Source organism: Vanellus vanellus, assembly GCF_965231255.1.
Source record: "Vanellus vanellus genome assembly, chromosome: 10".
Lineage (NCBI taxonomy): Eukaryota > Metazoa > Chordata > Aves > Charadriiformes > Charadriidae > Vanellus > Vanellus vanellus.
Window position 1 is genome coordinate 14,968,954 of NC_138915.1, and position 12,087 is coordinate 14,981,040.

The 12,087-nt window shown below is 42.5% G+C and overlaps 1 protein-coding gene across 1 annotated transcript; it reads left to right on the forward strand.

Annotated features, from left to right (window-relative positions):
• Positions 1 to 7,321: 7,321 nt before the first annotated feature.
• LPAR4 (lysophosphatidic acid receptor 4) lies at positions 7,322 to 8,965 on the forward strand. Its single transcript, XM_082488167.1, has one exon. The coding sequence runs from the start codon at positions 7,471 to 7,473 to the stop codon at positions 8,515 to 8,517; it is 1,047 nt and encodes a 348-aa protein (XP_082344293.1). The 5' UTR covers positions 7,322 to 7,470; the 3' UTR covers positions 8,518 to 8,965.
• Positions 8,966 to 12,087: the final 3,122 nt, after the last annotated feature.

Consider the following 12,087-nt stretch of genomic DNA (forward strand, 5'->3'; position numbering starts at 1 on the left):
AGCTTGCAAAAGCCAAAATAGGTGTTTGTGCTGCGGTGCTGGCAGCTGGATGGGAGCTTGTTGGTGCTAATGTATGCAAGGGGGGGGGGGAGGAAGCCTATAATTTTTGGATAAACAGAGGTGAAAGTTCAGCGCTCCTGCTTCAGCAAAGGGACTGCAGAGGAACCAGCCTGGAGCCACAGCCCTGGGCGAGAGCAGTCAAAGGTGGTGGGGTGAAAGGAGGGCTTCATGCGGCTGCAGGCGCCTCCTGAGGAGCCGAGTAAAGGCAACAAGGAGCCAAAAAGCCAAGCAATCACCAAGGAACCACTGGAAAGTGTGTCAGAGAAAGCAAAGAAGGGAAGCTTTTTGGGCAGGATGCTGGCTGGAAAGCATTTTGGAACCATAAGCAAATAAACCAAGTCCTGTTGTTGGATTCCCTAGTGGTCAGGGAAACAGGACTCTCTTATTTTTTAGTTTTTTTCTTAACCAGGATTTGTAAATAAACAGGGCTACATCAAAGACATGGCTACCTCCATCACCAACTTCTACTCCTGAGTGAAAACAACCTGTAAATCTTCAAGTATTGGGTCAAACAGTATAACTCTGCTTTTCATCAGTTCATCAATTTTTGCTTTGCATCTAAATCTTCTCTTATCGGGATCTCTGTTGAATCTGGCAACGCTATTATTACAAAGTGATCTCCCCTTAGTGAGAGAGCTGAGGGTCAAAAAAAGCAGCATTCCTACAGTCCTCCATCATCAGATTGAGGTTCCTTTGCAAGCAAAATGTCCCTCTTACAAGAGTAAAATAATGCAAACTTTGCTAGGAAGTTTGTCGGGGGGAATGCCATCATTTCTGGACTGTGGACCAGACCCTCTGAAGGAAGTAGTGGATGGGGAAGGCCAAAGCGCGTCAAGGGTTAAAGGGGTGATGTAAATGGAGAGAGACATTCTCAGTGAAAACAAAAAGAGAGTCATGCCCTGAGGATCAGTGTCTGAATATGGGGTAAGTCAGTTCACTATTCTCTTCAGAAGGAAACATTTTAATTAGCTCAATACAAAACAGATACAGCACAGAGAAGTCACCATGAGCAGGAAATGCTTTGTAAGTCTCACAGGACAGTGAGGAGACAACGGCAGTGCTGACCAATTAAGAAAAAAAAAAAAAAAGAGAGGAAAGAAAAAAGGAGAGTGCCTTTAGAATTAGGTCCGATAGGCTCAGGTTTCCACTTCCCCACTCCATCTTGGAGAAGAATTAAATTGGGGTCCTGCTGCAATTCGTTCACTAACTTCCAGGCAACAGAAAGTAGCTGTTGAACTTGCGAGGGTCTGTGAGGTTCCTGAAGAGCCAAAGCCACCCCAGGCAGGGAGGAAAGGAGCCGCCGGTGCTCTCCCACCTAGTCCCAGCGGGTCTCCGGGGTCTCTCTTGGTGGCTGGGCAATGGGGAATGCCCCACTGGCTCCCATGTTTTGTTTTTCTTCTATCAAAGAAGATTTGAAAAGCAGATAGTGAAACCTGAAATGATCACGAGTAGATCAGGATTTTAACTTCCCACCAGGTGCAGGAGACACCCACGGCAAATACTGGGGAATGAGGGTACCGATGGTATTGAAGACCTTTGCACAATAAGTGTCAAAGCCATGAATAAGAGTCTTCCTGCCTTGTCTTTTACGCTAATCATCAGAAAACATCCCCCTTTTGCGCAGCATACCGGCTAGGCATTCCCCCTGATAAAACGCAAGGAATAATGGCTCTTTGAAGCTACAGAAACCTTTGCTGGACTTCAGAGTCACACTTCTGTCTACTTCTTTCCTACTGTTCTCAAATACATCACTTAGGATTAGTAAATGAAAGAGATTAAAGCATTTCTACTTTCCATCGCTTCATATAGTCAATAGCGCTTTGTTTACAGGCAGCTGCTTCGTTTTCCACTGTCTAATCCCACCCTTTCTCCTGCTCCTACCGCACCAGGGAAGAAACGTAGGCGAAGGTTCCTGTGAAACTACAGGAAGCTCTGGGGAGAGCTCGCAGCAACTGGGCCAGCTGGTCGGTTTAAAAGCCAACCCCAAACTTGGTGTCCCAAGCCATTCCCCATCCGCAGCCATTCCCCTGCAGCAGCAGCTGGATCCCCCAACGCCTGCTGTCGCGGGTACGGCTTTCCGTAAGCCCTCGCTGCTGGCGCTGGGAAACGGAGCCAGCGTCACCGTGCAACACAGTTACCGCCCCGTCAGCCTCGAAAAGGGAAAAAGCCAGCAATCAGACTCCCCCAAACTAGAGGTTTGTTCTTATGACTGCTTTCAGTTAATGCTTTCAAAGTTCTTTGCAACCAAAAATAACTAGTGAAATATTTATTGAAAAGAGAAAGTAAGTGGAGCTCTCGTTGCAGGCAGGGAGGTATTGCAAGAGCGGCAAAGCAGCGGGGAACCCAGCGGCGGGACGGTTTTGTTGCCTTTTCCATCACTGCTTTGCTTTCTTTGAATTCACATTTTGTGGTTTGCAAGTGAACATTTGTAAGCCTTTAGACACAATATTTTGGTGGTGTTAGGATTCCTCGTTACACCGCCATAGAATTGTCCGAAATGTTTACTTTTTCAGGTAGAAAAAGTTTCTTGTTTATCTATTAAGTCCATATCCAAACAGTTGCAGCAGATCTCACCTTACCTATAGTACTCACACCGGTCTGGAAGAATCAAAGTCCTATAACCTTATGCAGAATTGTCATCTATGCAAAAGTCTTCCAAAAACACAAACAACTACCCCTCCACCCGCAACTCAACAAAACCTTTAAGCTTTCTGCATACTTAAAATGGAATGAAGGAGGAAAATAAAACCCAAGAAATTGAAGAAATGATAGTTTGTGGTTGTAAAGCCCTGGGCTCTGTGGTGGGAGTGAGTTACACATCATACGATCGTTGTACTAACTGGGTGAGTAACAGGGAAGTGCAAACTCCCTAATGAATGTAGTTCTTGTCAAGAGAAGGCATAAAGCGCGTGCTGTGCCCAAGGAAAATACTTATTTATTTCCAAGGTCAGGGTCTGAGGTCGTATCAAAACACAACAAGTGCTGCCATAACCTAGAGACGTTTCTGGACAAACCACAGACAACCCCCCCAATCTAGTATTCCCGCCTTTGGATCCATCAATTTTTTTGTTTCTGTATCCATAAAACCTTTGCATCTCAAGATTTAGAGATAACCTGAGTACACATAGTGATAATGTAGAAAGAGATCCTTCAGATTTGAAAGGTTTTCACATTCGGTCTGTATCAGACCTCACAAGAAATAGCTTTACAATGCTCAGTTATTAAATGAACACAGACACAGGATGTCCTACATATTCAGGCTGATAAAGTGACATTCACCTTACATCTCATATGAGAAAAAAAATATGTGAAGGTACAAAAGTGTCAGTCCAAAACTTCACACTTTTTTTGGACCTCAGTTTCATGGACTTGTGAAGAATGAGACACGTATGAAGCAGAAAGAATAGCCGTAATGGAATTACAGAATCTGATTTTAAAGCATGCTGTTTACCCGCAGTAGTTTTGTGTACTAACCAATGGTTGGTCTGAATTAAGCTGCAAGCTGGCCGTTTTGAAGGTTTCTTGGGGTGCCAGGAGGAGGAAATAAAAGAATTGTGAACTGTATGCTTGTACACCATAGTAAGTAATACGTAGAAGCTTTCCTTTATTTTCAGTACACGTAGGACAGGGGACATCTCTACAATAAAAGGCAAATTGGAGCAAACTCTGTCAGCTGCTCTGCTGAACCCCACTTCATAACTCTGAGAATAGCAGAGTTACGCCAGTAAGTGACAGTTGCTGGATGTTTGCTTGTACCATCCCTGCTGTGAGAGAGAATATTCTCAGTGTTACCACATTAAACGGGCTGTATGTTCTCTTATGGTACCACTTCTGACAACAGCAGATACGTTCCTCCCCTTGTGACCCCCATTTCAGATACAGGATGTAAAGTTTTGGCCTGCCTGGAAAATACAACGGTAAAGTGGGTTTCTTTATATACACTTAACTCAGCATTTTAAAATGTATCGCTAGGGTTTTTTTTTTTCCTAGCAAGCAATAACAGTGGTGAACGCGGTGTACATGAAGAGCGTCCTACTGCTTTAATCCTTAGTGAAAAGGGAGGAAAGCGAATTTTACGTTCAGAAAACTAAATCTGTAGACTCATGCTGCAGAATTTAAAACACATGGCTGAGTTTCAAAGCAACTTGTCAGCTTGTTTAAACACCTCAGTGTTAGACAGGTAAACAGCACGGGCTTATATTTTAAAGACCATAAGTTAGCTAGACAATTGCTGGCCAGAAAAAAAAAAAAAAAAAAAAAAGGTGCTTGACCTTATGGCTGTCTGATGCAGTGCAGGGAAAAAAGAATCAGGTGACTGAGCATCTTTTCTCCTGTGTAACGAGTATCTGGGTCAGGCTGTTGGCAACAACCGCTTATGTCAGTAGCAAAGGTAAGCATTTCGAAACCGCCTTTCAAACCTGCTGCATCAGGCTGTGTTTTGAGGAACAGCCAAAATCCTGGACCGTGTGCACAGATTGAAAAGTGGGTTTTCCATCGACCTTCCAGGCACGTGGCCACATAAGGTTTCGAAGGACACCCAATCCCTTTCAGACCTCCCCAGTCAGGACCCAGACATGAAGCCTGGACCAGGAGAGTTTGGCACACCTGGTTTTTACACATTGCAGGAAAAAAAAAAAAAAAAAAAAAAAAGGATCTACTTATCTACTTATAGAGGTTACATTTCAGCATAAAGAAGAATTGGTCCTGATGGAGATAACACGCAGTCTCTTTCTTTACTGAAATGGAGTTACAAGCCAAGAATTTAATGCGTGAGGCTGAGGGCTGAGCTAAGAGGCACAGCTATTCCTGTTTGAGCTCATGTGCACTTTTGAATCTGACTAAGTTCTCACTTAAAGGCATTTCAACTTGTAGGTGAGACCTTTGCTCATTTAGATTGCCACACATTCAAAGAAAGTGCATCTTTGAGATTTTACTACTATCCTTTTCATAAGTTTAAACGTTTGGTACCTTTTTCAGGTCATTTCACAAGAAAGTTCATTTAGCCATTAATTCAGTAGGTAAAACACAAGGAGGAATGCAAAAGCACAACAGGGTGGCAAGGCACATTTAGCTCCCCCTACACAGCCCGTTCCCTGCTCTGCCCCTCTGTCCCCAAAGCCCCGTACAGTTTGCATAATGAAGTGCCTGATTACATGCGCAGTAGAGAAAACCCCAATGTGGGCTCAGTCTCCTCTGTCGTTGCCACACAATCAACAGCAATCAGATAAGGGCGTATCTACTTCTGGTTTGAACATTTGCTAATGCGGGATATCATCACAAGTGGGTAACTCACCATGCAAGTAAAACAAAGGAAGAATTTACTAAATTGGGTGAAGAGCATGTAGCAAAGCTGCCTAGGAAAACCCCAGGGAATTCCGGTAGTTCAAGGCATGCACAGCAAAACCCGCACAAAGCACCACTTCACTGCCCCGACCTGCAGAGAGCACGAACCCTCCCCAACGGGAGAGACCTAATAATCCCAAGTCATCTTTTTGGATGTCAAAAGAGTCGAGTCATTTGAAAGTCATCTTGCTGAGAAGCGAGATCCGGGGCTCCTCCCGTCCTGCTGTTTTGCTTTACATCCAACTGCTCCGTAAGGAGCGCAGGCGAGGTGCTGCCTGCTCTCTGCGGCACAGCGCTGGTTTTTGGAAAGCCTGCAGCTGCCCGGGCACTCCCGGGTGAGGGCAGAACTTGCACCTTCCATCTGGCAAAGCCGCGGCTATCACATCTTTCTCAACACTTGACATTTTACCAGCTGACTCACTGACAGCCTGCGTGCAAGAACAATTGTCAGCGTGAGCTTTTCCAGTAGGAAAACATATGGAAAAGATTTGATTTTCAAAAATCGGATCAGCTTGCGTCCCAAATTGTCTTGATTCCATGCTTTCTTCCCCAGTTTATTTGTTTATATGTTGCCATTTCAACCTTTAACACAAGCTTGCACAGTTATATGTTTGCTGTTGAAACTGTGTTGTCAGAGGATCACTTTCTGGAAAGGATCCTACTCTTCACAAGGGTTTAATATCTCTAAATTACTCCACAGTTGTAGCTACTAAGCTGTTTCTTAGATTACGTGAAGATTACAAACTTTGTTTTGCATTTGGTTTGCTGTATTTTACAAGGCAAAGGTCTTTCTCCTAACTATCCGTCTTTGCTCCCCATTTCCAAGATGTACCGACTGCCATGCCCACATTCCAACGCACAAACCCTTCTCACTCCGATGAGCAAGGCTTTCCAACTGCTTCTTCTCACAGGCCTTAAAAACGACACGTACATTAGCGATAAGAGAACATCCAGACAGTTCAGAAAGCACCGATTTCCAACAGACAGCACGTTCACTTCAACTCTACGCTTCTCTAAAGCCTGCTGAATTGGGCCGAAAATCTGACGAGTGTAAGATTTCCCATATTTCAGGCTCTGAACCTTGACAAAGAGTAGAAATGAAATGAAGCTGTCAGTACAACTTAGAGGAGTCCTTTTTGCAAAGCATTTTACGTTTGTAAGAAAAGTCCTTTTGAAAGTAATACCATTTTTGCATAAATTTTAGGGGGGGGGGGGGGGGGGGGAAGCAACATTTTCCAAAAGTGGCAAACATAACTTTGGAAAGTATTATTGAAAAACATTTCTGAAATACAATATCTCAGTCTTCTACTTTGAAAAACATGCGTGAGGATACTCCTATTTTCCAGTAGAAAAAAGGCAAAGTAGCACTTTGTCAATACAAAGTTTGGGTTGTTTTTTTTTTTTTTTTTTTTAATACTTTTGCATAAAAAAAAGGTTGAAAACCCACAGAACTTCCATTTCTACACAGTTAAAACCAAACACTAAAATTTTCAGCTTCTTTCTCCTCATCACAAGTTTAGGTGAACATTTCAGACTGTTTGATTCTATACCTGTGCAATATCGTGGGTCTGTGATTTAATTTCTTCCCAAACACACTGGGCCAATTCCATCTCAAATTTTAAAGAAAAACCTTTCCAAGCAGAAAGTTGGAATTAGCGCTCACTCTGCTTCCAACAGGAGGACTAGGGAGCAACAGGGGACAGAAAGCAAAGGCTGAGTACAGTCACTACTGTGTTCAACTATGAAAAAATCCCAATAATAGTGGAATTTATAAAGACTACCTTGAAAACTAATTACTGGTCTTGTTTGCATATCCATTCATTTGGAAAGGAAAGCGTATGTGTTCCCTTGCACAGACACTTTAGGTGGATAGGAGGTTGCAAGACTGATGGCATCTGTTTCTCTCTCCTTTAGGATGAAAGGATTCGCAATGGAGATGTGGTAGCGAGGCGTCAAGCAACCTTCCTGGAATGTGTGTCTTTGGGAAGAAAAGAGAGCACTGCCTTATTTTATGGATGTCACTGAAGTAGACTTTGAAGTTCTTTGGAAGCACATCACGGACTTGGCATGGGAAACCACAGCAACAATCATACCTGTTTGACAGATGATTCCTTTAAGTACAACTTGTACGGAGCTGTGTACAGCGTGGTCTTCATCCTTGGTTTGATTACTAACTGTGCCTCCCTCTTTGTTTTCTGCTTTCGGATGAAAATGCGAAGCGAAACAGCCATTTTCATGACAAACCTGGCTGTTTCAGATTTGCTGTTTGTGTTCACTTTGCCTTTTAAAATTTTTTATAATTTCAACAGGCATTGGCCTTTTGGAGATAGCCTGTGCAAGATTTCTGGTACAGCATTTCTCACTAACATCTACGGGAGCATGCTGTTCCTCACCTGCATTAGCGTTGACCGTTTCCTTGCTATTGTCTATCCATTCCGATCTCGCACCATTAGGACCAGGAGGAATTCTGCTATAGTCTGTGCTGGTGTTTGGACACTGGTCCTCAGCGGTGGAATTTCAGCTTCCTTGTTCTCCACAACCAACATTTCCAACACCAGCACAACCTGCTTCGAAGGTTTTTCCAAACGTATCTGGAAAACCTATCTGTCTAAGATCACTATATTTATTGAAGTGGTAGGGTTCATAATCCCTTTGCTACTCAACCTTACCTGCTCCTCTTTAGTTCTCAGGACTCTACGGAAACCTGCCACCTTGTCTCAGATCGGGACAAACAAAGAGAAAGTATTGAAAATGATCATTGTGCACGTGGCCATTTTTGTCGTGTGCTTTGTGCCTTACAATTCCATACTCTTCTTATATGCTCTCGTGCGGTCCCAAGCGATAGCGAATTGCTCTTTGGAGAGGTTTGCAAGGACAATGTACCCAATCACATTGTGCATTGCAACAATGAACTGCTGCTTCGACCCATTCATCTATTACTTTACATCAGAATCCTTCCAGAAGTCTTTCAACATAAAAACCCAGATAAAAATGGATTCTCTCTTCAAGACTGAGACACCTCTAACAAAGACTGCGCTACCAGCACCACAGGATGAAATAAGCGACCAGGCTATTACGAATGGAGGAGACCCAACATCTGAATCGCATTTCTAGTGAGATGTTTACACGCGGAGTTATCCCCCATTAACTTTTGATTAACACCATGTGTGAAATAGTTGTTTCAAAATATGTGGGTTGACACATGGTGTTAATGAAGAAAACTTGCTGGAGGATAACTACACAGGTAGACAAAGTCTTTATACTGGGATGGTCCCATCAGATGCAACAGGCAAACATGAAATACAAAAATCCAGATGGATCTCCCTTTGGAGATTATGGGTGGGTGACAACATATGCGGCAACTAAGGAGGGAACAGTACGAGTTTTTTAATCAGAAGATGCCAACATTTGGCATTTTTTCCCCCCAGCAGTTGACATGGGACCAGTTGGGAAACAGAAAATTTCATTTTCTTAGAGATATCTGCCAATATTTCATGCCTTCTGGAGATGCATCATCATATGTTAACTCAATAACTTCACACAATATGTATGTTTGCTTAAAAAGGCATAATAAAAGCTTTTGGCTTTCCCTTATTCACTGCAAGAGTATACCTCCTGGTTTTACTAGATACAGGCATGTTGAATTAAGTGTATGGAGAGGTTTGAAGTGTAAATAATTATTTTGAAAGTAGGCAACACAATTGCTTGGTGATGGAAGAGAGAATAAGAAAAAAGGATAATTAACAATGCAGTTTTGAAAGAAGTTTCATTTTTGTCAGTTTAAGCTGTCTTTTAATTCATTTTAAATGCCACCTTCAGGGAGAAGTAAAGAGCGCACAATTGCTTTGTCTGTCGTATCTGGGCTTTTATGCACCAGAGATTGTACGTGACTATTTCTGGTAAGAGCTAGACTATAAAGTCAGCTGAAAGAAAGTGCCTGGAACCCCAGAGCTCTTGCAAGGCCCAGTCTCTTCTATGGAAATTGTGTGCAGCTGAAGGGCTGAAGAAGCACAGCGTGCTGACCTTGCTACAGAACTTGTTCAGATACAGACAGTTGGTGTCAGCATATCCAATTAACAGAACGTCTTAAGTGAGATTGCTTGCTGGTTTTTGCTATGCAGTCAACTAGTTAAACTAGAGGGTCTCAAAGTAGCTCCAAAAGAACAGCAAGTAAAACAAGTTAGCTGTGCGTTTTTCTTAGTTACAGCAGTGTTTTCCTGTTTTTTCAATTAATTTATTACATAGCCCACATTCCCTTTTATAGATACAGATTATATAAATACATGGAAAGTTAACTATCTGTATGTCGTTGCATTTTACTCCAGCCACTGTTTCATATTTGAAGCTATACCAGCTTTAACAGGCTGATTCATCTAGACACATAAATGAGAAAAACTATTTAACTTGAAAAAGTATGAAGTTACAACTTATTAGATCAGTAATCTACATTTTCCACAGTACAGCATAAAGCTACTTCTAGGACTACGTTGCCAAAAAGGAGACAGACAAAATATTAATTGAACAGATGTTTTCCACTCAACTATTTAAGTCTCTCAGATGAAGCCTCGTGAGATACTGAGAGCCACACATCAAATGTGATTACTATTTTAAGCAATCAGAGGTTTTTAAAAGTTTGAAAATAATTCAGCCGCCAAAAAAATGTTATACTTTGAAGGGAATATTTATTTAGCGCTACGTTCACTTTGAACAAAAAAGTCAGTTGCTTACCAAGGCTGAGACAGACCCCACAGATCATTCTATTTTAGCCCTAAAATGAGTGTCGCTTGTCCGGTGCCCCTGGCTTTTGGCTTTTACAGCAGAAAAATGTATGATCAACTCGTTGTATCCAGGGAGCATGACAGCATCCAAACTTCAGCTTTAAGTTACAGCTATATTTACTTGAAACTTGCACACAAGACTGGCTTGGCAGATTTTTGCTGTACATTAAACCCTCAGACAACACCACTTGGGAGCAGAAAAAAAAGCATGAAAACAAGGACAGATCATTCAAACTAGTTGGCAGAATGAGACAGATGTGGCAGGACAAGGGCACAGTTAATCACAGTGAATTTGTCAGCAGCTGGGAAAAGTTTACCTTAAACAGAAGCAATGAGCTGTGTTTTAAGAAGCATCCGTTTTTGCCATTTAACCAGAGGCAACGTGAAAGGCAGTGCCATGCCCCTTTCCTTCCCGTGAAGGCCTGAACTGAGCTGTTTAGAGGGCTGCTTAAAATTTGTATTTCCTTTGGCTGATGAGCCTGTTTCAACACTTGCCATAAAATGTATATATTTCAGAGAAGCTCTTTCCATAACTTCAGATCAAAATGCAAAGTGAGCCAAGAGGGATTTTACAGGCTTCGATACAGGCAGGGTTTTCCACGCGCAGCAAACTGTCCTTCGCGCCGCTGTGCGGTCGAGTGAAGAGGGGGTTGTGAAACCATCAACAACTCTTTGACACGTCCTAAGCTGAGTGAGAGAGGTGAGGCACCCCAGTTCCACTGCCCTACCATTAACCGGTTGTTAGAAATTGTACTTGATGAGAGCTTCGTTTTTAGGGATGGGAGAGAGAAGGAATGAGAGTGGGAAGGCCTAACTAAAAAGCTGAGGGTGCATTTCAAACCCTCTTCCCATTTGCAAGACAAATATATGGTACATGAGTAAGTGCTCTTCTCTGAGGCAAAAATCCTTATTATTTCAGTTTTACAAAGAGAGACGAGAAACTTATTTACATCTCAGCTTGCTGTCAATGGGCAATCTTTTAACTGTCAACTTATTATTTTAGAGCTGCTTCTTTCCACCTGCCAGCAAGAAGCGGAAAGATGGGATTCCCAAGTTACGTGGGGTTAGGGAGCTTCATGGGAAGGGCTGTTCTCGCGCATCGTGGCTGCTCAGTCACTTCGGGGTGAGCGAGAGCAGAATTTGGCCCGGCACCTCAGAGCTGACAGCAGAGGGATATCTCGTTTGCAAGAATCCTGGAAGACCTTCTGCTCTGTGCTCCGCAGACCTTCCTCTAGTTAAATCAAAGAGAAGAAAAAACACAACTATCTAACCTAGAAACCACCGTCTAGCCTTCTTAAGGAAATGTTAAAAGAGAGAGGGGAAAGAACTGCGTGCGACTGGACAACCTCCAGGCTGTACATACATAGCTTAACTGTAATCCGAGCATAATGGGTGTCTTTTTCTAAGTGAAACCAGTGCCAATGCTTACAAATTTCTGTTTGCAGTTTTATAGGGCAAGAGCTGTGGTCGATATTCTCACATAAAATGTAATACTATCATCATGTGCCAAAATGCTAACTGAAAAGATTCATTATTTTGTAATTTAATACCTTATAAATTACATGGAGATCATATGTTGACTGACACTCACATCTGGTAGGACAGTTCTTGACTAATCTTTTTTTCTAGGTCAGGTATACCAAGTAAATGCTCTATGGTTTGTGTATAAATAACCAATTATGCATTCAGAGAGAGGAAAAGTAATTTTTCAGATGTTGGTAAAGCCAAGCTGGAAGGAACGATGGTGGTAAAAGAAAAGTGGATTCACAGTTTTTCTGGCTGAGGTGCAGCTGAGTATTTCTTCTCTCTGTCTGACAAAGGGCTATTGTCGGTAAACGGCACACACCAGAACCAGGAGTTCAAAAGCAAGAATCAAATTAATTAGAAGTCGATGCCTTTATCTAGC

What these genes read in the sequence shown, in the direction of transcription:
- LPAR4 (XM_082488167.1), top strand. Translation starts at nt 7,471, where the DNA reads ATGGGAAACCACAGCAACAATCATACCTGTTTGACAGATGATTCCTTT.